Here is a 26,948-nt window from a genome sequence, read left to right on the forward strand (position 1 = left end):
CGTATGAAAGGAGACTTGAGGAGCTCGGTTTGTTTTCCTTAACCAAAAGAAGGATAAGAGGAGATATGATTGCACTCTTTAAATATATCAGAGGGATAAATTCCAGGGAAGGAGAGGAATTATTTTAGCTCAGTGCTAATGTGGACACGAGGACAAACGGATATAAATTGTCAGTTAGGAAATTTAGGCTTGAAATTAGACGAAGGTTTCTAACCATCAGAGGAGTGCAATTCTGGAACAGCCTACCGAGGGAAACAGTGGGGGCGAAGGAGCTCCATGACTTTAAGATTAAGCTGGATAAGTTTATGGAGAGGATGGTATGATAGGATAACGGGTTTAGTCAATAGGTCAATAACGTGCCACACTGGTAATTAGTACAAAGGGTCAATGTTGTGATATTGTTAGCCTTTTCCAGAGGGTCTGGCTGGAGAGTCTTGCCCGCATGCTCGGGGTTCAGCTGATCGCCATATTTGGGGTTGGGAAGGAATTTTCCTCCAGGGTAGATTGGCAGTGGCCCTGGAGGTTTTTCACCTTCCTCCGAAGCATGGGGCAGGGTCGCTTGCTGGTGGATTATCTGCTACTTGAAGTCTTTAAATCACGATTTGGAGCATTCAACAGCAGAGTCAAGGGAGAGAATTAGTTCAGGAGTGGGTGGATCGGCTTATGTGGCCTGCATCTTGCAGGAGGTCAGACTAGATGATCATAATGGTCCCTTCTGATCTTGAATTCTATGATTCTATGAACTTTGGATTTTGGACAGAGGGGATTGGGGATGTCGCTATGGGGCAGTGGGAGTTTCTAGTACTGGGTGAGATGGGTTGCTAAGAAAGCAAGACTTGGGGTATGAGCTTCAGAGGGAGAGGCCAGCCATGGGTTTCAGACGTCCCTCTGCTTAGCAGGGATACCTTAGCCTCAGTCCCAGATTCAAAGCTTGGGAATTGGGGGCATTTGAATAGCTTCCCCCAAGAACCTGAAAGGACTCCCTTGGAAAATGATCCAACTAGCAGCTCTAGGGGACAGCCGGCTCTCTGGGCCAGGGGAGCTGGGGCAGAAGCTAAATGTGATTCAGCATTTCTGGTGGTCCCAGGAGAGGGGTGTGACTAGAGCTCTGACAGGGCCATTGAACAGCTCTGTAATTTGCAGGCCCAGGTGCGGGTTTTCTTACTGAAACTGGCCAAGCAACAGGAGCAAGCCCAGTGATCAGAGGACAAGCAGAAGGAGTTACTCACAGAGCAGGAGAGAAGCCACCAGATTGTGGCTACCGAGAGCAAACAGGTCAAGGCACCGAAAAAGAAATTGGGCGTTCAGCAGAAGAAATTCCGCTCTAGCTCCCAAGAAGCCCAACCATTGTAGATAAAGCTCTAGCACCTGTGTGAGCCAAGGACTGGTGTGACTATTGATATTCAGGCGAAACTCACAGCTGCTGAATCTACCAAGCACCAGGCACCACCCCACAGGGAAGAAGCAACAGTTGGAATTGCCAATACCCCTGGTCAAGAAGCCCTGGCCCTAGAGGAGAAGCAGCTCCTGGAGACTGGAATAGTTCAGCCAAGGGAGGAGCAAAGCAACTGGGAGATGGGGAACAACAGTCTCAGGACAGCCAAGCTGCAGTCAGCCAAGGCAGAAAATGAGCCATGCAGAGGAAAGTTACCCAGGAGCCAAAACTGAAAGGGCTTGAACAAGCCCTAAGCCTTGCGAAGGAGAGACCCAGAAAGGGCTGCAGGACGTGAGTGGTGTGGCTGGGAAACTATAGCAGGGTTTGCTGCGACACAGGAGCCTGCCACGCCAGTTAGAAGGAAGTAAGTTGGAGAACTGGAAACAGGGTGTCTGCAACTGAGCTGGGAGGTGAGATTCCCAGCTCATGTAAATGTACCTTGGGCCAGCTGCCTGAGTACGTACCAAGGGGGCTGGGTGGGTTTGTACTCAGGCAGTAGCTGAAGCTACCACATGCTCCCACTGACGTAAGTGCTGTACTACACCGACATTGTCATAAAACAGTTAGTTAAGGGTTAAGGTCTCTTTTACCTGTAAAGGGTTAACAAGCAGTAACCTGATGAACACCTGACCAGAGGACCAATCAAGGGACAAGATAATTTCAAATCTCTGTGGAGGGAAGTCTTTGTCTGTGTCCTTTGTTTGGATTGCCGTTCTCTCTTTGGATTTAAGAGAGGCCAGACATATTCTTCAAGTTCTCCAAGGTTTCCTGAAGTATTTTCTTCTATTTAGTATAGTGAGTATTAGAAGGCGGTTTAGTCTTATAATTGATTTCTACATTTGCAATTGTGCGTTTGCTGAAGAAATATCTTTATTTCTGTTTGCTGTTACTTTGATTATTCTGAGGAGGAGGGAGGGGAAGTCTCTCCAGTTTTTATAAGTTAGACCCTGTAATTTTTTCCATCCTGGTATTACAGAGATAGTGTACTTTCTTTCTTTTAACAAAATCTTTTCTTTTTAGAACTTGCTTGATTTTGCTGGTGTAGTTAGGGTGATGCAGTGTTGGTGTAGACACTGCCTTACTTACGTCAGCTGTTGGCTGTCGTTAATTTCATGGCTCCATACTGGAGCCGTGAAATTATTAAGAAAGCCCAGTCCCGTGGTGGGCTCCAGCTGAAGCCCGGCTGCCCTCCATCCTAGCTCCCTGCTAAGGGAGGTGAGAAGCCTGGGTGGCTGCCCAAGATCCCCATGGGGCAGCTGGGCTCCTGGTGGGGAGCTGGACATAGCTGAGAGAAGGAGGGCAGTGTGGACAACAGCCACCCTAGTAATTACTGCTGTGGCTGTAAGGTGACCTAACATAGGTTGACTTAAGTTTGCAGTGTAGAGATGCCCTTACAGGGGGTACAAGTTCTGAACTACGTCACACTCTAGACTATGGAGGATTTTGCCTGTCACATGATCTACATAGAATGTTGGGGACACAACTCCTGGTCTCTTTGTACTTCAGTGACAATACAAATATGGCCAAGGGCCTTGCAGATTTCCTTGTGGCAGCAGGGCAGCATGTACCCCTCTGGGTGCAGACAATAACCAAGTATGAGCCATGGTCAAGCCTTCCTTTGGATACAGTCTGGCTTTGTGGGGGGAAGGGATGTCACAGGAGGGGGGGGCTGGCCCTTTAAGGGGAGTCAGGGACCAGCCTACCTATGACAGGCTCTTGTAAGGGAGAACCCACCAACCCAGACCCACCTGGAAGTAATTAAATCTCTAGGTAGCTAGTTGGCAGCCAAACAGCTAATGATCCTGATAAAGGGTTACCAAGGCTCAGCTGAAGGGAGCCTAGAGACAGAAAGTTACTGAGGAGAAGGGATCCTAGGAGACCTCACACAGCAAGGAGCCTGGAGAGGATGCCTCCAGAGAGAGAGCTCCTTCCATAAGGAAGACAGAACCAAGCCCGGCTCTGTGAATTGGGGGGCTGAGGGACTCCTGACTCGAGGAGAGTGAGGAGCTGGAGTGAGAGCCAGGGCTGGAGCAGAGCAAAGGAAAAGATTTTATTCTGGGGTTTATGTGGACTGAAAACAGACCTCAGCAGAGGACTTTTGTCTCAGACATTTTGGACTGTGTGGACTAATGTAAGGAGTGTGAAGAAGGTAAACTGAGGTGGACTGTTTGCAGGGCCACCCTGAGCCAGCGGAGGGAGTGTGGGTGGGAGGTGTGAGAAGAGGGTGATGATGGGAGGCTCGGGATCCCTACATGCTCAGGGACATGAAATGGCCCAGACCCACCTGTGACCAGGCCCAGTGGACACAGACTGCACTGGGCTGGGGGCAGTGAGGGGGTGGGGAGCAGAGGTGGGGAGGGGAGCAGGGATGAATTGAACCTGAGCCTAGGTTGGTGCCTGGAAAGAGCATCTGGCCTCCCTGACTCTTGCCTTGCCCTGCAATTCTGTTCTGATCTTTGCAATCCAACTCCTCCTCCTCACCACCCTGGGTGCCTCACACCCACTGCCATCCCCTCCATTGGCTCCACTCCTTGTGCTCCCCACCCAGGCTCTGCCCTGCTCACCCCTCACTGCTCCCCCACTAGCAGCCCCACTCACCCCCATGCTCACTTTGTTCCCTTCTCCCACCAGCTCCCCCTATACCCGGAACGAACTCCCTCCATGGTTAAAGTGCTGTCCTAGGAACCAGCAGATCTAGGCCCAGCTTTGCCACAGGCTGCCCGTGTGACCTTGGACAAGTCACTGAGTCTCTCTGTGTTTCAGTTCCCCAGCTGTGATATGGGGATAATCGTCATGGGCGGTGGGTAAAATAGGCCAGGCTCTGGCCCTGCCCATGTTCTGCGCTTTCCCCCAAGTCATTGACCAAGCCAGCGGGAGCTCAGCTTTGCTGCTGGCCAGAGGCTAACAACCTGGTGCTGGGGGCGGTGCTGAGGCCAGCTGGTGACCTGGCGCTGGGGGCCGGTACTGGGGGTGGTACGGTGCTGGTACTGGCCAGTGACTCAGGATAGTTTGGCCAGGAATCCTCTGGCTGCTGGGGGGAGGAGGGCGGCGCATTCAGGGCGCTGGTTGACAGGGGGAGCGGACATTTGGGGATCCAGCAGACAGAGGTTGGGGGGGACTGGGCCTTGGTCAGAAGGAGCTGGGCCGCGTAGCTAGCTTCCCCGAAGGGGGGCTCACGTGCCAACCATGATAATCATCCTTCCTTCCCCCACCCTTTGTCTGTCTGGTCTATTCAGACTGGAAGCTCTTTGGGGCAGGGATGGTCTGTTATGTGTTTCACAGCTCCCAGCACCAGGGCCCTGAGTGTGGCTGGAAACTCCAGGCTGTCCTGCACTGCAAATAATATCAGTGTGTTTAGGGTCAGATTGTGCCACACTGACTCATGCTGGGCAGCCCCTCGAGTCCCATCACACCAGGGTGGCAGAATCCGGCCTTTAACTCAATAAGAAATTCTGTTTGTTTTATGCTGCCCTCAGATTTCCCAGGTGCTGCAGATGTTCCTGTTGAAGCCTGCACCTGGGGTGTGGAGTTGTCATGGGGGAGCTGGAGTGTGGACAGCCAAGCAAGGGACAGTCAGGGCTTGTGGTCCAGGGGAGAGGAGGGTGGGGATGCTTCTCCTCTTTTCCTTGGAAGTAACTTTAAGGGTTTGTCTACACAGGGAAAAGCCCTGAGTAGCTAATCCAGAACAGCTAGTCAACACTGACTGCCTGTGTGGACACTCTGATTCCATGCTAAGAGTGCCCGTGTCTGCTTTGGGTTAATCCACATTGGAACTGAGTGCCCTCAGCCCGTGCTGCAGACTGAGTGCAGAATAATAGTGTCCAGACAGGGAGTTAGTGTGGAATAGCTTTAAATTCACACCCTCACTATTATGGTGCAGAACAGCGATTCCACACTAGCCATGCTGGGCTCTTCCCTGTGAATTCCCGACGCCAACAAGCCCTCAGTGTGGGGAGAGGAGGTTTGGATGCCTTGTTCCTCACCCCAGCAACCCTTCTAGAGCTACCAGCTGCCCCTCTGCCCTCCACCCACTCTCTGCCACTGCATCCAGCAGGGCTGGATAAGCTCATTGGCTGGATGTTTCTGCCAAAAAATGGTGAGCAGTGAAATAAATAATTAATTGACTAGAGGCTATAACATAGCAACAGAGAGCAGATAAACAATTACCTGTGGCACCAGCTTCCCCCTCACAGATGTGTGTGTGGGGGGAGGGGCGGGAGGGAGAGCCTGGGTATTCTCTCTCTCTCTCTCTCTCTCTCTAACTTTCACATGGACAATGACATTTTGTCCCACCCCTTAGTTCCTGTGAGAGCTGTAAGAGGACTGAGCAGGGACCGAGTATCTCAGAGGAATGGGACCGAGAGTGAGTGTGGCAGTATCAGCGTTAGTTACCTGCGTATCCTCGGGCTCTGGTGAGTCCTGAAATAATCAGACATGAGAATTTACACAAACGAAATGCAGACTCAGCAAGTCACAGACTCAACAAGTCACACTGTGAAAAACAAACAACAAGGAGCTTACCCAGTTCTGCCAGAGGGTCCATGGGAATGAGAGGGGAGAAAAGGGAAAAAGAACATAAATGAATCAATAGGAGAGATTCTCAGTAACAAAAGTGCCCAATTCTAAACCCACATTACATTGGCCTCAGTGGGAATTCTGCCTGAGTAAGGACAGCAGGATTGGGCTCCTAATCACTAGTTAGGGCTTCTCCTTTATCACACCTGATTCTGCAAAACCTCCCCCAAGAAATCAATGGGGCCACATCTGTGGGGATCACTCATGTGAGTCAGGGGGCAGATAAAGGTCCTGGTTCTCTCCTTGCTCTGGTCACTGTGTGCTGGGATGGTGAAGACTGGCTGGGACCAGGCCCTGGACATCAGAGAATTCCCCTGGTGTAGGGAGAGCCCAGCTGGGGTAAAACAGTGTAACTGGCTCCTGTGCCAATTGGCCCCTCATCCTGGTGTAGGGGGAGTGTCAGGGCCAGGACTGAGGGGCTGGGGTGTGTGTTGGGGCAGGGCAGTGCACATCACCAATTCTCAGGGACCACAGCCAGCTGGAGTGAATCAGAACAGTCCCTGGGGCAGCCTGAGAACCAGGGAGACATAACCAGCCCTAGCCCTGTCCCTGCCCTCCACCTCGAGTGAGTCCTGGCCCATAGAATCATAGAATATCAGGGTTGGAAGGGACTTCAGGAGGTCATCTAGTCCACCCCGCAAGCAGGACCAATTCCCAACTAAATCATCCCAGCCAGGGCGTTGTCAAGCCTGACCTTAAAAACCTGTAAGGAAGGAGATTCCACCACCTCCCTAGATAACCCATTCCAGTGCTTCACCACTCTCTGAGTGAAAAGGTTTTCCTAATATCCAACCTAAACCTCCCCCTCTGCAACTTGAGACCATTACTCCTTGTTCTGATATCAGGTACCACTGAGAACAGTCTAGATCCATCCGCTTTGGAACCCCCTTTCAGGTAGTTGAAAGCAGCTATCAAATCCCCCCTCATTCTTCTCTTCTGCAGACTAAACAATCCCAGTTCCCTCAGCCTCTCCTCATAAGTCATGTGTTCCAGCCCCCTAATCATTTTTGTTGCCCTCCGCTGGATTCTTTCCAATTTTCCCACTTCCTTCTTGTAGTGTGGGGCTCAAAACTGGACACAGTACTTCAGATGAGGCCTCACCAATGTCGAATAGAGGGGAATGATCACGTCCCTCGATCTGCTGGCAATGCCCCCACTTATACATCCCAAAATGCCATTAGCCTTCTTGGCAACAAGGGCACACTTTCGACTCATATCCAGTTTCTCGTCCACTGTAACCCCTAGGTCCTTTTCTGCAGAACTGCATCCTAGCCATTAGGTCCCTAGTCTGTAACAATGAATGGGATTCTTCCGTCCTAAATGCAGGATTCTGCAGTTGTCCTTGTTAAACCTCATCAGGTTTCTATTGGCCAAATCCTTTAATTTGTAGGTCCCTCTGTATCCTATCCCTACCCTCCAGCGAATCTACCACTCCTCCAAGTTTAGTGTCATCTGCAAACTTGCTGAAAGTGCAGTCCACGCCATCCTCCAGATCATTAATGAAGATATTGAACAAAACCGGCCCCAGGACTGACCTTTGGGGCACTCCGCTTGAAACCGGCTGCCAACTAGACATGGAGCCATTGATCACCAGCCATTGAGCCCAATGATCTAGCCAGCTTTCTATCCACCTTATAGTCCAGAGAACCTGGAGAGAACCCAGCAAAGAACCTAGGTCTGCAGCTCAGAGAACTCTTCCTTCGTAAGTGCCTCCATCATCTGGGTGATGCTGGTGACCCCAACGGGTGCTGAGCTCCTACAACTCCTGCCGGCTTCAGTGTGATCACACCCATGTGCCTGATCCTACAGCTGCTGTGTGTGGTGTGTGGAAACCAATAGGGCTCAGAGGGCTCGATCCTGCTCCAAGGAAACCTATGTGTGCGTGAGAACATCCATGGAGAGTTCTCAGGGTGGGCCCTATTCATGTAAACTAATTATTGTTCTCGTTACAGGGCGTCTCTGGTGTCAGTAAGGGAAGTGTGTTTGTTTGTGTTTAAGACTGTATTTCCAAGGGTTAATGTGAAAAATAAAACTATTAATATTAGGGTTGCCACGTGTCCGGTTTTTGACTGGAACACCTGGTCGAAAAGGGACCCTGGCGGCTCTGGTCAGTACTGCTGACTGGGCCGTTAAAAGTCCAGTCAGAGGTGCAGTGGGGCTAATGCAGGCTCCCTGCCTGCCCTGGTGCCGTGTGACTCCTGGAAGCAGCCAGCATGTCCCTGCTGCCCCTAGGCACATGTGGGATCAGGGAAGCTCTGCCCACTACCTCTGCCTTGAGTGGCGGCTCCACAGCTCCCACTTGCCGGGAACCAGGGCCAGTTTGAGCTGTGGGGGCAGGGCCTGCGGGCGCTGAGGCACCTGGCCAACCCTGAGCCTAGGAGCCGGACATGCTGGCTGCTTCCAGGAGCTACGCAGAGCCAGGGCAGGCAGGGAGCCCCGCTGACTGGGAGCTGCCTGAGGTAAGCGCCGCCAGGTTGGAGCCCGCACCACAAACCCTCTCCAGCACCCCAACCCCCGGCCCCAGGTCAGAACCCTCTCCTGCACCCTAACTCCCTCTCAGAGCCCACACCCCAAACCCCTGCCCCAGACCTGAGCTCCCACCAGCACCCAAACTCCCTCCTGGAGCCCAAACCCTCCCTGCACCCCAAACCCCTGCTCCAGCCTTGAGCCCACTTCCACACTTCAAACCCCTCAGCTCCAGCCCGAACCCCCTCTTGCACCCCAAATCCCTCATCCTTGGCCCCACCCCAGAGCCCACACCCCCAGCTGGAGCCTTCACCCCCTCCTGCACCCTTGCCCCAGCCCAGTGAAAATGAGTGAGGGATGGGGGAGAGCGAGTGATGGAGGGAGGGGAGATGGAGTGAGTGTGGGCGGGGCCTCAGAGAAAGCGCAGGGCCTAGGAGAAGAGGGTGGGGCAGAGGGTGGGGCAAGGGTGTATGGTTTGTGCCATTGGCAGCTGTAGTTAATATTTATATTTCAATGCCACACATTTTCCATTCATTATTTCTGGGTAATATCTGGATTTCCCATTGTCATGTACATTACCTGTAACAGTAACACATTAATTTTTTACACTAACACGTCTTTGCACACATAGCTCTGAGTGTTCCTTTTCCAGTTCAAAGCATATTCAAAACTAGTAAAAACACACATACCTTTTGCTGCCTCGTATTCCGCTGGAAAGTAAAAGACATCCTGAGTTAACGCTGAGTCTCAAAACTTAATGGGAAACAGTCAGGCGAAAAACATCTCTCTCACTGTTGATATGAATGTTTTGCTAGATTTGTCCATAAGATGCTAGGCAGAGCAGAGCACAGGAGCCGGCTTCTTATGGAGGCAGGGACCCAACCTGTCCTGCCCCAGCTGTTACATGTACTATGTTATACACCTCAGACACTGCACAGGTAAACCTGGACCAGAGAGCAGGGCTTCCTGGCTCCACATCACTACTCTCTGTCCCTCCCATATTGATCCCCGAAACCCTCCCCACCCACTCCTCTTCAGCCCCTGTCCTCTGTACAGACACACACACCTTTAAGTATCGTTTCCAATTTTGGTTGGATGTATTCCTGGAGCTGTCATCACATGACATAATCTTTAATTAAAGATTAATCTTTAATTTCTGGAGACTCCCTGCCAATCCTGGAGGGTTGGCAATCCTACCTTTAAGCCCCATTTCATGTCATACCTGCATATCCCATAGCTAGTCTCCTGCCCCACTCCACATTGTTATTTGCATTCCAATTGCATTTAGAGGCGACACTCAGAGATGGGCCCCATGGCTCTAGATCCTGTATGCACACACTCAGGGCAGGGCCCCACTGCACTAGGTCCTTCCTGGGCCCCACAGACAGGGCTGGATTAACTCTTCTGGGGGCCTGGGGCTAGTTGATTTTGTGGGGCCCCGTAGGTTCTGGGGTTGGGCCAAAAATGAGGGGTTCAGTGTGTGAGAGGCGGCTGCTGGGAAGTGGGCTGGGTGTGGGGGTCTGTGAGGGAGGGTGGAGGATCAGGCAGGGGGGTGGGATTGTGGGGTTTGGGAGGGAGGTAAGGTGCTGAAGCAGGCTAGGGGTGGGAGTGCGGGGTCTGGGAGGCAGGGAGGGAGACTGGAGTGGGGGGTCTGGGAGGGAGGTAGGGTGCAGGAGCGAGTTTGGGAGGGTGCAGGAGCAGGATGGGGGTGGGAGTGCAGGGTCTGGGAGTGAGGGAGGGTGCAGGAGTGGGGTTGGGAGGTGCAGGGTCTGGGAGGAAGGGAGGGTGTAGGAGGGGGCTGGCATACAGGGCAATTACCTGGTGCTCCAGCTTGGGGTGTGTGTGGGAGGGGAACACCTGCAGGCACCCCCCACCAGCTCCCATTGGCCCTGATTCCCAGCCAATGGGAGTGGCAGGGGTGGAGCGAGTGAAGCACTGGGAGAGGGAGCTTCCCTGCGCTAGCAGTGACCGGCTTCAGCCCAGGACAGGTGGGGGAGGAATGGATCAACAGTGCATGGAGCCGCTTCCCCCCCGCCACGCAAAGCCAGCCAAGAATGCACCACCAGTTTATGCTGCTTGAGGATTTGTCAGTTGTGCCAGATGTGGTTCTGGACTCAACTAAAACCCATGAAGGAAGTGTTCCTAAGCCTGTGTCTGTTGGGGGTGATGACTTGCCCATGGAGGGAGCTACCCCAATCTCCAAATGTTTGTCTGGGAACAAAGGGGAGGAAATTCCAAACTTTGTGAATGTTAAGAATGGCAGTTTATCTGCTGGGGGAGAGTTTGTCCCAATCTTCTGTCTGTGGAGCAGACAGAATGTGCCTCTCAGCTTATGCTGATTGAGGATATGTCAGTTGTCTCAGAAGTCATTCTGGACTCAACTGAAACCCAGAGAGATGGTCAGGAAGATGTTTCTGTGCAGCAACTCCTAGCTAAAAAGGGAAAGGACAAAATTTCTGGGGAAAACACGGCTGCTACTCTGAAACCTGTCATGTTGCCTAAAAGTGCTCCTGAAGGAATAAAACCTCGTGCTAGCTTTTTTTGCTGCAACTGAAGGGTGTGGAAGTGAGTTGATTGAGTTAGCTCAGAATGAATCATTGCCTGTAGCAAGTAACAGTGTAGGTGCAGCTCAAAGGGTGGAAGGGTAAACCACCTAACCCTCAAGGAATATCATAACTGTCTTCTCCATCCTGTCGGCCCTTCTTGGCCAGCAAGAAGAAACGGCTTTGGGACATTGGAAAATACACATCAAGTGGGCTGGTCAGTGCCTACCCTGATGTTGAGACAGGAAAAGCCCAAAAAGGCCCTTGACTTATTATGGTCACCCTCACGTAGGTCACTGTTTCATGTTTACCCTATAATATTGGTCCAAGATTCTCCCAGTATATACGGGGGGAGTGTGGGAATTTGTTCTCTCTTCTTTGCCCGATCACAGGTCCTGTGAACAAGCCAGGACATCCCACTGATGCACCAGCACCCTGCTGTTCACAAGTGTATGGAGTCTGATGCTGTCCAGGTCTATGCTGTACCTGTGATTCTTCTGAACCTCTGGAGGTGCTTGCCAGCTGGAGCCCAGGAAGTCAAATTGCTGTGCCACATGCATGGATTCTATGGAAATGAGAGCAACCCCCTGGCCCTGCAGCATCACTACTACCAGTTCTATGCTGTTGGCAGCTCCTCGGATTGCCTCTGGGAAAGCATTGCCAATTGCACACAGAGTGCCACCAGAGAGCCAATCAAGTTTGGTTATGAAACTAAGACTACCCCAGACTCCATCCCATTCTTCTGTAAGCCGCTGTGGTCTCAAATGGGACATAAAACCATCAAACACACCCAGTGACAGCCTCGTGGGTGGCGGAAGGTGCAGGGTAGCCCTGGTTTCCTCCGCTGTTTGGGGAACAACCATGCCCTACCTGTCATCATTTTTATTGGAACTCAGATACCTCTGTTACCTGGAGAGGAACTGCAGCTGTTTGATCATGCCAGCAGGCAAGAATATCACACGGTTCCTCGTAAACTGGGAACTGCTGAACTAGACTTTAGCTGGACATGACTTGATTCAGCAAGGTCCCCCAAACTGGGTAATTCAATTAAAGGGCACATATTGTGACAAGCTCATGCCACACATTTGGTTTAAATTCTATGGGCATGTTGCCATTTTGGAAGGATTTCATGAGCCAGGTTTGTACAGAGTGGAATTGGGCCAACAACAAAAAAACAATTTTAAATTTCAATGCTCTGATCACAAACCTTGCTCCCCCTCCAACGTTTAAGAGCCCCAATTTCAGGACCCCGTGTTGAAATTGGATCAACAAGAACATTTGTTTTTTTAACCTCAGACTTCTCTGAAGGAGGTTCAAATCCACTTAGAGGGCATGAATATCTCTCACATTGCACCTGTATGTGCTCCCTTGATTGGAACTAGCCATAAGGGTTGGGATGAACGGGTAACCTGGGAATAAGTCTCACTGTTCCTTCGATGTTATCCAGGAAGAGGGGTATGCTATTATCTATGCTGGTAAAGCATGTGTGTGTGTTAGAACACGATGTAATATTGTATTAATTAATGGACATTGGATCCAACCCATGTTGCCTTACATTAATTGCCGTTTCTATAATGTAACCACCATTGTTAGTTGTGATAGTTAAGTTTACTGTGCCTATATGGAGTGTACAACAGTTAAATGCCTATCCTAAGCTCTACTTCACTGGGAATGGGTCTCACTGCCATTAAGGTACTATTAACTCATCCCTCTTTACAAACTGAGCTGCAAAGGCTAAGAACTCTGGGGGAGAATGGCAAACTCAAGACTCAACACCACAACCAGGAGATTTCTAGGCTTGCAACCACAGTTAAAAACACAGGCCATCACTCCTGGTGGGAGACTTTGCTTGGATGGAGCCCAAGTGCAACAGGTATTTTGAATATCATGCTTCATCCCATTGTGGTGATTATTGGTTTCCAAATTATATTAGCAATTGGTCTGGTTCTGCTGGTTTGTTGGATACAACAACTGATGTGGTGGCTGCAATGGATGGAAGATCAGACCTGGTACCATGGAGTAAGGATGTGATGGGAATACTCGCATAGTGCAAGTACCCCATCAATGGGGGGACTTGATACCAGTCAGCTCTGTGTTCTTGGGGAACCAGGACGCAGAATCTACTCATGAACACCCCCCCGCCCACACACACACCAGTCTCTGCTTGAACCAAAACCGATCAGAGAAAAGGCTTGCAGAGAGCAGTGAAGGGCGCTGGAAGACACACCTAGGCCCCTCCTGACAAGAGTGACAAGATTAAGACATCTCCATTAGCATACAGAATGGAGAACAGAGACAACTTCCCTAGCCTCATCTTCATGAAAGATGGGACAGGGATACATCTCCATTAGCATACAGAATGGGCAACAGGGAACTGTACTGAACTCTGGGACCAGAAAAGCAGGGAAGCACTGCATCATGGGGGATCTCTGCTCCAGATGTTAATGGAGCTACGTCTGCACACACCCAGTTCAGCAGTTATAAGACCAATTCTAGTAATGAATCCTTGATTGATATCCAAAATACTGATACAGCCTAATTGCATTGTGAGCTGCCTGGAAGAAAACACCACCCATAGCCAGGAGTCATCAGCTCCTATTGTCTAGCCTAAAGAAAATCCTTGAGTCATCAGTTTACCCATAAACAAATCTAGTGTTCTTCCATCAACCATTGTATTTCTCTACAAAAAGCCCTATCTAAGCCCAAGTAAGTGTTCTGATGCATGGACCCAAACTCTGCATCAGTTCCACTGAGACTCCATCTCCTGACTGATCGTGCTGGGGGCTTTGCCTGTCTCCAGCACTCAGGACCCTGAGCTACTATCATCACCTGGGAATCCCGATCAGTTCAAGCTTCAGGGAGCAGTGAGATCCTCTTCTTTCTCTCTCTGTTTTCTTTTATACCTCAGGTATTAACCTTTAATAATGCAACTGTTATGTGGATTTAGGCTCTCCTTGTGAAGTTATCACTATTATTCAATAAATAACTTTTATGGTTAAGCTGATTCTCTCTCTCTCTCTCTCTCTTTTTGAACTTTACTCTTTTGTGTTTTTAGCTTCCCATTTACTCTGCAGCAATGCTTCTTTTACCTAAGCTAAAGATTCCTGTATTGCCCAAAATACTGTGGGGTTTGCTCATCAGGTGGGTTACTACGAGTACAATTGTGATGTGAAAGTGGGGATAGGGACATGCCGAACCTGTGACATATGAGGGTGGCAGCTTGGAAGTGCTGCTTGACCCAGTCTGCTGAGTACAGGGGCATATAAGGGTGGCTGCCTGGAAGTGCTGTTCGACCCAGACTGCTCAGGCCTACTCTATTCCGATGCAGTACCTTTGGCACATAAGGGTGGTAGCTTGAACGTGTTGCTAGACCCAGACCACTGAGTCCAGGGACATACAAGGGGTCAGCTTGAAAGTGCTGATTGACCCAGTCCACTCAGACTTGATCTGTTAATGTATGTGTGTGTGTGTGTGTATTCATCTGGTTCTGGGGCTGGAAGAGCCCAGCCCTGGGGAACCTAGGTCCTGCAGGATAGTTCTATTGTGTGTGTGGGGCCTTGCATAAGGGAGAAGTAGAGCTCCATATGAAAACACACATGACACATGCAGTACATTGATAGAATTACAGAAATCTCCCACCCCTGAAGAGTAGGGCTGGAGGAGGGATAGCTCAGTGGTTTCAGCATTGGCCTGCTAAACCCAGGGTTGTGAGTTCAATCCTTGAGGGGGCCACTTAGGGATCTGGGGCAAAAATTTGGTCTTGCTAGTGAAGGCAGGGGGCTGGACTTGATGACCTTTCAAGGTCCCTTCCAGTTCTAGGAGTTTGGTATATCTCCAATTATTACCCCTAATAAATGAGCATATCCCAAAGTAACAGGCAAATCTGGTAACAGAGGAGAGCAGGAGGCCAAGCACTGGGCTTTTGGGGGAATGTTCTCTGAAAGAGGGAGACAGGAAGAGACCAATCCAACAAAACAGACACCGAAGAAGTCATTAGAAAGGCAGGAGGAGAAGTGGGACAGGAGGGAGCTGTGAAAGCCAAGGATTTAATGGAGAGGGGTGGTCTGGTCAATGGTGTCAGAAGAAGGAGGAGCATGAAGCTAGCACAAAGAAGATGAGGATCACGCAGAAGCCATAGGATCTGGCCAGGAAGGTCATTAGAAACTTTGGCAAGAGTGATTTCAGGGGAGTGCAGGGGACAGAAGCTGGGTTGGAGCAGGTCTAGGATGGAATTGGAGGAGAGGAGCTCCAGACAGTGATTGTAGACAGAGCGTTCACTGAGCTCAGAGATGGAAGGCAGAAGGGGAAATAGGTAGACAGGGAACTGGGGTTGTGGATGGAAAGTGTGAAGATGAGAGAGACTAAGTTCACAGGGTGTCTGGTCTTTTAAGGGGAGTTGGGCCCAACCCTACCCTGTGACTAATCAGCTGATGCTGAGGCCAGGGATCAGGTGATGGCTTAAAGATCTCCTTGTCCTCATAAAAGCCTGGCCAGCAAGTCTCTCAGCTAAAGGGAGCTTCAGGGAGCAGGAAGACATGTGCAGGACACCCTAGGACAGGGAAAAGAGCCCTGTTCATGTCTGATTGTCAGGCAGATGGCCTGTGGGGTGTGATCCTACAGGAAGGGGCCAGGCCCCTGCAGAAGAGCCCAGCTCAGGGGAAAGGACGTGACTGATATGCTGAACTTGTGTTAAACAGTTTTGAAGAAATAAAACCAAAGCTGGGAGGGAAGGGTCCCGAGACCCTGTGACTGGAGAGTGCTGGTGGGGTACAGGCTGGTGGGACAGCTCCTGGCTGGCACAAAACCACATTGGTATGGTGAAGGGAAGGTTCAGAGGAGAGAGGGAGGTTAGTTAAAGAGAAGAGTGCGTAAGGGATGCAAGCAAGGGGAAGGAGATCAGGGGATGGGTGTGGGAGCAGCTGGAGGGGTTTGAGGCTGAGAGAAGAGGTGTAACTTTTGGAAGGGATGGAGGGGTGAGGTCATGTTTTATCTTGTGCATTTTCTCTGTAAAGAAACCAGTGAGATCCTGTGCAGAAGAACATGGGGTGCGGGTGGGGGGTTCAGGAGGAAGTCACAGGTGGCAAATTGGTGGCTGGGGTCAGTTGTGGGAGTCAGTTAGGTGGGGAAGTTCATCTGTTTAGCTGGAATGGAAGGAGAATTTTGGGAAGGAGACAAAGTCAACTTCTGAGTGAGGGAGTTAGGAAGACACTGGCTACAGGCAGGTTATTCCATCACTGGCCTCTAGAGAGTCTCTTGCAACATCCTCTGACCCAGCTGGTATAGTACTGGCCACTGTCCCAGACAGGATCCCAGACTCGGGGGCCCTGCTTTGATTTACTCTGTCCACTCCTCGGTACTTCAAAGGTCCTGTTTTAAGCCTCCATTCAGCAAAGAAATTAATCAGATATGTAAGTAGTTAGCTGAATTGGGGCATTAGTGACTATACATCTAAAGGACAAAGAATCCTGTGGCACGCTTTTTACAGAGCCAGACTAACACGGCTACCTCCTGATAATATACATCTAAGGAATGGTTCATTACAGATACCTAGGGAACTATCCCCATGTAAACGCTGTTAGCTTGACGTTCAGGGTTTTCCGAAAGTCACCTATAAACTAATGTTATAGTAACAAAAACATTAAAACAAAGTTTTAACAAGGTTTCAAACAGGAATTTGGACGGGCATCCAAATCTCTTAGGCAGCTTCGAAATCCTCAGCCTCACTGCGTGAAATGCTGGAAATTCCCTGCACCAGCCTTCTTGCAGCCACTATGAGTAGAACTGACCAGTGGGTGAGAAATACCTTGAGACAGGATAACTTGCTAACAAGTATAGGCTATAGATTGTGTTTCTTATACCTGTAACTTTATGTTTCCAAATCTACACTTGCTTTTATTTGAGTCTCTGTCTGAGGCTCTATTAATTAAACTTTAGTTTGGTTTTACTGTAGACATGTCTACATGTCTGATGCAAAGAAGTGTGTTGAACTAAGGTGAAGCCAGTAAGTGGAGGTGCCCTGCTTCCACTGAGGCAGCAGATCAGCGTGCATTGTTGGTATCCAGGAGGAGACAGGGGACTGGGCACGTGAATGTAACAATGCTGGGGTGTGAATTACTAGCCTGCAGAGAGACACAGCGGGGCTCATGGAGCCCGGAGCCCAGCGCCTCATGTTGCCTGTAGCCAGTAGCTTTGGGAGAGTTTCCCCTGGTGGGCACAGACAAGGCTCCCACACTGCGAGCAGGTTGCAGCAACTTACCCTGGAGAACTCGTGTAATCCCAAAGGCATCTCAGAGCTCCCGATACAATGAATGGGGAGAAGCAGGCACCTTAGAATGGGATCCACAGAACCCAGTGTGTTAGGAGCCATGTAAGCCAGCCAATGGGAGAGGCTGACAAGAGGGGTATGTGCTAAGCCCCGCCCCTCTCCTGATGGTGGTGCCTTTCTCTGCTAGCGATCCACAGCCAGGAGCCCTCTTCTGGAGCCAGGCAGTGTGTCTGTGAGACAGAGTAAGGCACTGGCCACGCTCCACACAAGATGGCCGAAGGGCAGAGGGGTGTTATAGAGTGATTCTGAGTTAATATTTAATTAAAGTGTAACAACTTGAACAAAAGAGACAGAGGGAGCCTCACATCAGAATGTCCCACAGCCCAGTGATTACAGCATTCTCCTGTGAGGTAGAAGATCCTTGTTTAAATGCCTTCTCCTCATCTGGCAGAGAGGGGGGAACTTGAACCAGACTCACCCACATCCCAGGTGGGTACCCTAACCCCTGGGCTAAATGTTACATGGGAGGCTCACTGTAGCTCCATCTCCCACCTCATGGTGTGTGCTGTTGGGAGACCCCTGAGCACATCTACTGGATCAGGCCCCATGAGTGAGATAGATGCTCCTCCCCTCAGTTTATGTGTCTCCAGGGGTACAGGTGGGAGATAGGTGCTCAGATGTCTACAGCAAGGCAGCCATGTGCTCCACATGCCCAGAGGCAGAAACTTAGATACTGAGGGAACTTTTACACCAGAGATTAATGCCCTGCGTGAGTTTAGGCACCTACGGGGGGAGGTTTTAGCAAGTGGGGTTTTGTGGATCACGGTGCCTAAAACTGGGATTCAGAGGCCTATGCCTGGGCTTAAGGTGACTAAGTTTCTTCATAGATCTGGGCTATAATGCACAATGCAATTCCCAGATAAAAACTACATTCATGAGGAGCTAAGGCTGAGAGAACATACTTGTAACTTAAGGATAAAACACATTACAGGAGGAATGTTGTAATTATTCCCAAACCAAGTGTTATACACCCAAGAAATACAAATTATGGTTAAATTATAAAAGAAATCTATGATCTAGAAATGCAGCTAAGGCACCTAAACAACCTTAACTCTGCCCTGTAGTAAGATTATGAGGGGAAAATTGGAAAACATTGTGTGCCGTTAAAAAGAATTTTCATGTAATGTAGAATCACACACACACAGTTCTGCACTGATCAGACATGTATGGTTATTATATGGAGTCACTGAAGGGTGGAGCTGAGGTTGTGGGTGTGCGTGGTTACTGAGGGTGAAATCCTTTCCCCACATATCACATGGGCACAGAAGGGTCAGAACACAGGGGGTTCCCAGGTGAGGGATCCTGTCAAACACTGGACAAGTCTCTCCGGGTTCATCTACACTGCAAAAAACCTTGTGTCAGTGGGTCTGAGCCTGAGGCAAGTGACTCGGGCTTGCAGCGCTCGCACTACAGGGCTTAAAATAGCAGTGTAGAAGTTTCTGCTCGGGCTGGCACCTGGGTTCTGAAACCCAGCGATGGGGGAGGGTCTCAGAGCCTGGGCTCCAGCCCGAGTGGGAACGGCTACACTGCTAGATTTAGCCCTGCAGCACAAGCCCCAGTCAGTTGACCCAGGCTCTGAGACTCGCAGCCATGGGTGGTTTTTTGCACTGTACACGTACCCACAGTCTCCAGCAATGAGACTGACTGAGCTGGGCTGGTGTATTCAGGGCCCTGGACTCAAGGTGCCATTTCTGTAATTTCCATGGGGTTTATTACGACAAATGGGCCCTTCACCCTTCAGACCCCATCTGTGTCACTGTGAGCAGCCCTGAACTCCCTGCTTGGGCTCTGGTGACAATACGGAGACTTTCCTTGTCACTCATTCAAACAGGCTGTAACTCCACTTGCTAACATTGAGCTCAGGTGTTAAACAGTGACTATGCTGGCATTAAATGTGGCTTTCAATTGAGTTAAGTTCGCTTGACTGACTTGACATGAAATCTTCAACGCAGCCCATTGGTCTCAGACACTGACCTTTCTGCCTCTTCATCTCAGCTTGCAGGGTCTCTAGGGGGGAAAAAGGGAGAGAGGTGAGATTTCACCCTGTCATGTTTATAATGGTAACCCCACAGCTAATGTAATTGGTCCAGGCACTGACCTTTCTGCCTCTCCATCCCAGATCGCAAAGTCTCTAGAGGAAGAAAAGAGGAAGAGGTGAGATTTCCCTCTGTCATGTTTATGGGGATAATGTTAATTTTGTAACTGGCCCAGACACTGACCTTTCTCTTGTTCCCATTCAGACAGCAGGGTCTCTGGAGAAAGAACAGGGTGAGAGGTGCTTCATCAATTCACAGATTCCAAGGCCAGGAGGGACCATTGTGATCCCCTGGTCTGACCCCTGTATAACACAAGCCCATGGGCTTCCTCACAATAATTCCTAGAAAAGATCTTTTAGAAAAACATCCAATCTTGATTTACAAACTGCAAGAGCTGGAGAATGCACCACGGCCCTTGGGAAATTGTTCCAATTATTAATTAATAATGGCAAGATTTCACCCTATTTTATTTATGGGGATAACTCTACTGCCAGCAAGTGTAGTGGGATCCAAACACTGACCTTTCTCGCTCTCCATCTCAGATCGCAGAATCTCTAGAGGGAGAAAAGGTGAGAGGTGAGATTTCACCGTCATGTTTATGGTGCAGTTCCTGCTGTTAATATAATTGTGCTGTAACTATGAAAGTGAGGCAGGCACACTGACAAACAGGACACACAGACAGATCTGTCTCAACACCCCTGCACTGACCATCCCTCACTTCCCTCCCGCACTGACCATCACCTCAAGGAGCTGCTCTAAGTGTTTCCCCCAGGAGCCATCCCCACTTCCTGGGACCCATCACACTCCTGTCTGATCTGAGTGTTGCGGGGCAGAGGAGAAAAGGTCTTTTTTTATACAGTCCCCTGTCTGCTCCCCTCTGTGCCCATCCCCTGAAAAGCCCCAGCTCTCCCCAGCTCCTGACAGTGGAGATGGGGGAGGGAAGTGAAGGATGGGAATGGGGCACTGACCTGAGCTGGATAAGGGACAGGGTCTGATTGGCTCCATCACAGGTCAGCTCCTGGCCACGTATCACAAGGATCATGCCTATTCCCTGATCCTAGTGATATCTGGGACCAGCTCCTTCTAGTGCCTAGGTAGATGGGTGGTGCCCCAGCAAAGAATGGGGTGGAGGGGTCTTTCTTTAGCTGGATGCTTGGGTTGGCATGGGCCGGGGAGGGGTGTGTGGATGGGCCCCTACAGGCATCACCTCTAGATCAGCTCTTTCCTACTTGGAGCTCATCCACTTGGTGCATCAGCCCTGAGGTACCAACACTGCAGGAAATGGAGGTAGCATCATGTCTGTCACAGACTGAGTGAGACCATCTTGTGCCCCAGTGTGAGCAGCATCTCAGACCAGCCATGCAAGTCCTGAGTGTGTTTGTGTCATTACAGCATCCTAGCCACAGCTCACCAGTGCAGCTGGTGCAGAGAATTCTCTGAAAAGCCCAGGGAACAAGACAGTGACAGTTAATTGTTCTGATTTTTTTAGTGCTTGGAAATGAGCCCAACATAGGTCTCTCTGGACACATAGACAGATTTTACATATGACTGAAAATGAGTGAATCCCTGTGTGATGAGGCGTATCAACCCTGCACTGGTCCAACAAGGGTTGAACACAGCTTATGGGTGCAAGAGGCCATGCTTCCTCGCCCCTCCTGGACACGCTCCAACTGGACGCTGGATATACAAGGGAGCAGTTCAGCCCAGTCTGGGCTGACAGTGGAAGAGAGCGTATGCACGCTCTGAGCTCCTGCCAGGAAGCTGCTAGAGCTGCAGCAGGGGCAGCTGAACACACCCATTCCATGGCAGGACCCCGGTTGACCACAGAGACAGAGGAAGACCGATGGCTGCTGCTAGTGGAGGAAATGCCATCACTGGAATCATGGATGGGAAGCAGCCCAGGAAGGTTGGAACCTGAATCTGAAACCAGGGCTACTAGTTTCATAGGGCCCTGGGTTGGGACCCAGTGGAGCAGGGTCCCCTACCCCTTCCTGCACCTACCACTGGGTGCAGGGGCCACCCCAGGGATTGGGCACTACTGCCTGAGATGGTGACTATTGGGCATTGCTACTGGAGGCTAGAGCCACTGGTGTTAAAGCCCCGGATTGACTGACTTTTGCTGCTAGGCCTCGCTGCCCTGAGGATAGGGGCAGCCATATTGACTCTGGCCATGGGGCCTCACTGCCTTGAGGGTGAGGACAAGGGCAGCCCCATATATTCTGGTCACAGGGCCTCTCTGCCCTCCACACCCACCCTGCCTAGGTGCTCAGCATGATGGGATTGCTGTTAGTGGGGCAGGAGTAACAAAGGCTTGTTATCCTTGGTGTGTGAAACAAAGGCAGCAGAACTGTACTTGGCATAACTGATTGAAGGATTCACCTTCAACTAAATGGCACTTGCTAGGCAGGGGACATGGGCTCCAAAGTCTAGTGAGGCTGGCCAGCCAGCCAGCCATTTGATCCTATACCTCTGCTGTGTAATAGCAAAGTTAATTTGGACTCAATTGAGAGTTTTGTTACACACTCCAGAGCTGAAATCACTGATATCTAGGTCTAAGTGTTAGACCTGCTTTGGGACAGTGTCTCTGATGTAAGAGACTTCCTAGTGTGCACCAGCCACTGAGGCTCCCACACTCTAACAGCTGAAATCATGAGAGCTGTATTAAGCGGGGGACCTGAAAACATCCTGATGGATTGGGGTAGCAATTGGCCAGCAGGGTGGTTGGGGAAGAGAAGCAGAGGGCCAATTGTCTGGCAGGGTAGTGAGTGAAGAGGCACAGTGATCCGCCAGCATGGTGGCTGGTGAAGAGGAGTGGCAAGCAATTGCCTGGGCAGCAGAGTTACTAATGTGCCTGCTCACCCCCTCTCCACCCAGGGTGGGAGGTGAACTCTGCAGATGCACCTCTGGACTCTGGGTCTGCGCTGACCCAGAGCAACTGTGAGTGGGGTGCAGAGAAGGGATGGGCATGTTAAAGGGACATTTGGCTGCTGGACTTAAGAACCTGAGGGGAAAGGACACTGCCTAAGTCTTTGGCTCATTGTTTATGTTTATGAACCCTGTTTGTGGTGTTTTCCCAAATTAATGCTGTGTTATTTCCCTCCTTTTATTAAAAGTTTCTTTCTACACTGAGACTTTGTGCTTGCAAGAGGGAAAGTATTGTCTCTCAGAGACACCCAGAGGGGGTATATAATTGTCCCAGTTTACTGGTTTTGTGTTGCATTGTTGAAGAGAAACCCCTAGATATCGCACCTGGCCCTTGTTGCTGCCAGTTCCAAGAGGCAAAAGGTTTACAGGTGACAGTTCTAAAGGTATAACACCCAGTTCCAGCTTTCACAAGTACAAAGCACAGCTCCTCTCTGCTTCTCTGAATTACCTGCTTCTGTCCTCACTGGGAAATCATTGTAACAGACATTTCCTCTTCCAAATTCTTCAGATAGTTGTAAATTCCCACACAGCACTTCAGGTGAGAAAACCCTGGCTGGGACTTTCACAGCTGCCTTGTGGGGTTGCACACTTGGTGCCCATTAATTTAAACAAAAATTGAATATTCAGATCCCTTAGGCAGCTTTGAAAACCCCAGCATTGCTAGAAATGCCCAGATCACTGAAGGCCAATTTCTGCCCCTTGTGATCAGAGGAAAACCTACAGCTGAGCACTTGTACTACAATAGAGTGTTTATTGTCCTGTCCCTGTAGCAGGATCTCAGGGCCTGTCTACACCTACAGCACTGCAGCTGCACCAGTACAGATGTGCTGCTGTAATGTTTAGTGGAGATGCTACCTACATTGACAGGAGAACCCCTCCCATTGGGGTAGGTACTTCACCTCCCCGAGAGCTAGGTTGGCATCACTGAATTGCTCACGGGTGAGGATTTCCTACACCCCTGAGCAAGGGATGTAGTTATACCGACATAAGTGTGCTATGCCTCTCGTGGAGTGGTTTTCCTAGAGTGCAGGGAGAGCTCTCTCTGAGCGCTGGCGCATGACCACACTGTGGATAAGGTAATTGCTAACCTCTCCATTATCACTACTTTCCCATTCGCAGCTCCTACTCATCTAGATGGGGAGGGGGAGGGGCATGCACAGGCCAGGGGAGGGGCAGAACTGGAACCAAAGAAATCCCCTCTCTCCTCCTACTTTCCGTTAGTTTTTTCTTGCCAAGTTACAAATGTCAGCGCTCCAAGCCCAGCTCACTAAGCCCCCCACGGGTGTTTCAATGTAAGCAGGGCTGATCCCCACAGAATAGTTCAGAATCCCATTCGATTGGGGTCCTTTAGTGAGCATTGAAGGGGTGAAGCCATTTGACACTTCGCAGCTCAAATATGAAGTCATCGTTCACCCTTCTCCTGCCACCTGTTGCCTGAAACGCTTCTGAACATGGAATCAAAGCCCCTAAATCTTTACTTTTGTTTTTCATTTTTATCTCCTCCCCCCCGCCCAAATCCCCCCCTCTTGTTACTTCACCTGTTGCTCTGTGTTGCCTCCAGAAGCAGTAACTGGCCAGGGCCATGAGAACTGCCAGGAGAGCCAGGATCACCCAGACAGCCACTTTCGAGGGATTGACCCTCGGGAAAAATGACTCTGCAAGAGAAAGTGCCATTGACTTGGGAGCGAACACACACAGAATGAAGGCAGGACACTGTGACAGTGGTGACACCGTGATTAGTTAAAAGAATCTCACAGGGAAATACACAGGGAGATGTGACTCCTTTGTGCTTTATTATTAAGTCAATGAAAGTCCAGGCTTTATTCTTCTTACTGATCATGGTTCGTTAATGGGAGGGTGCGTGTTGGAGGTAAGGAGGGGGTAGAGTGGAGCTCTGCTGTGTTACATTTATTCCCCCCCGGCATAAATTCAGATATTCCCTAGGCTGCTCTAACTGATCCCCAAGCTGCAGCCAGTGCAGACTGGCCCTCAGATCAGAGAGTTGTGACCACCTTCCTGGGACCCCCAGTTCTCCTGTGCTTCCAGAGGCTCAGCCACATGAGAGAGTCTGGCCCAAAACATGTTATTGCAGGATTTTAATACAAACAAAACTTGAGCCTGAAGAGTCAGGTTAAAAATTCCTCCAGATTCCTCTTCCCTGGGCCCTGGGGAGATGCTGACGACAGGGTCCTTGCTATGTGATTAGTGCAGTGTATTGAAAACTGTGTAGAAATCACAAATTGTCACTCTGAATCCTGAGGGGTTTTCTGATGCTGCTTGCAGGCTAGAGGGCTCTGTAAGGAGCATAGAACCATAGAATCATAGAATATCAGGGTTGGAAGGGACCTCAGGGGGTCATCTAGTCCAGGGGTAGGCAACCTATGGCACGCGTGCTGAAGGTGGCACGTGAGCTGATTTTCAGTGGCACTCACACTGCCCGGGTTCTGGCCACTGGTCCAGGGGGCTCTGCATTTTAATTTAATTTTAAATTAAGCTTCTTAAACATTTTTAAAACTCTATTTACTTTACAGACAACAATAGTTTATATATTATAGACTTATAGAAAGAGACCTTCTAAAAACATTAAAATGTATTACTAGCATGCGAAACCTTAAATTAGAGTGAATAAATGAAGACTCGGCACACCACTCTGGAAAGGTTGCCAACCCCTGATGTAGTCCAACCCCCTGCTCAAAGCAGGACCAATCCCCAACTAAATCATCCCAGCCAGAGCTTTGTCAGGCCTGACCTTAAAAACCTCTAAGGAAGGAGATTCTCTCTAGGTAACCCATTCCAGTGCTTCACCACCCTCCTAGTAGAAAAAGTTTTTCCTAATATCCAACCTAAACCTCCCCCACTGCAACTTGAGACCATTACTACTTGTTCTGACATCAGGTACCACTGAGAACTGTCTAGATCCATCCTCTTTGGAACCCCCTTTCAGGTAGTTGAAAGCAGCTATCAAATCCCCCCTCATTCTTCTCTTCTGCAGGCTAAATAATCCCAGTTCCCTCAGCCTCTCCTCATAAGTCATGTGCTCCAGCCCCCTAATCATTTCTGTTGCCCTCCGCTGGACTCTTTCCAATTTTTCCACATCCTTCTTGTAATGTCGGGCCCAAAACTGAACACAGTACTCCAGATGAGGCCTCACCAATGTCGAATAGAGGGAAATGATCATGCCCCTCAATCTGCTGGCAATGCCCCTACTTATACAGTCCAAAATGCCGTTAGCCTTCTTGGCAACAAGGGCACACTGTTGACTCATATCCAGCTTCTTGTCCACTGTAACCCCTAGATCCTTTTCTGCAGAACTGCTTCCTAGCTATTTGGTCCCTAGTCTGTAAGAGTGAATGGGATTCTTCCGTCCTGAGTTCAGGACTCTGCACTTGTCCTTGTTGAACCTCATCAGGTTTCTATTGGCCCAATCCTCTAATTTGTCTAGGTCCCTCTGTATCCTATCCCTACCCTCCAGCGTATCTACCACTCCTCCCATGCAATGTGGGGACTCTGCAGTCACTCTGCACAGAGCCAGGTGGGCTATGTTCTACCTCCCTGCCTCAGGAAGCAGCCTGGTTTGTCTCTCTCTGTATTTGGCTGTTGTGTGTTAGAGTTCTGGATTCTTGGGAATAAAGCAGCGTTACATTGCAACCTTCCAGGAAGAGTATTTGTTTTGTTTCTCACTCTCTGTGGGTATGCTGGGAACACAACAATAATGTGATACCGAGCATACCATACACTTATCAGCAGTGCAGCACTATGCAACGTCGTTATTATTATAACGATGAACTACTCATTCTGTATTAACAAAGTTATTTTTGGTAGATAATAATACAGAAAAATATGAACCTTTTTTCTAAAAATCAAGATGCTTTTTAGCTAAAAGATTGTTTCTGCATGTTTTGAGCCTGATCCTTTATTGTTAGCACTGCCAAAACTCTCATCAACCTGGTTATGCAGGGAAGGTAGGATCTGTCCCACTGTGACTGTGAAATAAAAAACCACAATGTACATTCATGGGCAATGCTGGCTGTGGAGCTCTCTGTTTATGGCCTTCTGAGCAATTAAGTACAAGTTATGACCTGATCCTCAGTTATGACTTGGGCAAAATTCTCATTTAAGTTGATGGGATTTTGCCAGAGTCTGAACTCCAGGATGGGGCCCATAGCACAGCTCTTACATTGATGTGGGAGTTTCAGATGTAATCTAAGTAGCAATGCTCAGACCATATCTAGGGTTCTCTTGTGCTAGTCAGGAAAAAATGACTTCATTAGCCATATTTTCATAAATACTCAGCACCCAGCAGCTCTCAGTGAGAAGAAAGGAGAATTCCCTGCCCCACCCCCACTGAGAACTGTGATGGTCACAGCACATACAGAGAAGTTAAACACGCACATCAATACTCTTGCTGTAAGGTTGCAGCGTAACGTGACTTTATTTCTTAGAATCCAGAACCTTAACCCACAAGAACCCCACAATGGAATCTCTAAGGTAGCGGGCACAATTCATCCCACCTTGCTTTATGTAACACTGTGACACACTGCAGCCCATATAAAACCCTGAACCCCCATGTTCACCATTGTTTAGTTATATGGTTATGATATATTTTGTACAAAGTATGCCTTGTGAAGTATCATTTGAAATTC

At 49.7% G+C, this 26,948-nt stretch overlaps 1 protein-coding gene across 3 annotated transcripts in view; it reads right to left on the reverse strand.

Annotated features, from left to right (window-relative positions):
- LOC123345199 (butyrophilin subfamily 2 member A1-like) overlaps nucleotides 1–26,948 on the reverse strand; it is a 343,661-nt gene that overhangs the window by 10,826 nt on the left and 305,887 nt on the right. For 2 of the 3 annotated variants that reach the window (XM_044981905.1, XM_044981903.1), the window contains exons 5-12: nucleotides 23,844–23,960; nucleotides 19,902–19,934; nucleotides 19,564–19,596; nucleotides 19,443–19,475; nucleotides 19,319–19,351; nucleotides 9,166–9,186; nucleotides 5,957–5,962; nucleotides 5,828–5,854 (exon numbers count right to left, since the gene is read on the reverse strand). In XM_044981905.1, the coding sequence (XP_044837840.1) occupies nucleotides 5,828–5,854; nucleotides 5,957–5,962; nucleotides 9,166–9,186; nucleotides 19,319–19,351; nucleotides 19,443–19,475; nucleotides 19,564–19,596; nucleotides 19,902–19,934; nucleotides 23,844–23,960 (303 nt within the window). The remainder of the gene's footprint in view (nucleotides 1–5,827; nucleotides 5,855–5,956; nucleotides 5,963–9,165; nucleotides 9,187–19,318; nucleotides 19,352–19,442; nucleotides 19,476–19,563; nucleotides 19,597–19,901; nucleotides 19,935–23,843; nucleotides 23,961–26,948) is intronic. The other variant, XM_044981906.1, reaches the window with a different exon arrangement.

The sequence above is a fragment of the Mauremys mutica genome, chromosome 12, assembly GCF_020497125.1.
Source record: "Mauremys mutica isolate MM-2020 ecotype Southern chromosome 12, ASM2049712v1, whole genome shotgun sequence".
NCBI lineage: Eukaryota > Metazoa > Chordata > Testudines > Geoemydidae > Mauremys > Mauremys mutica.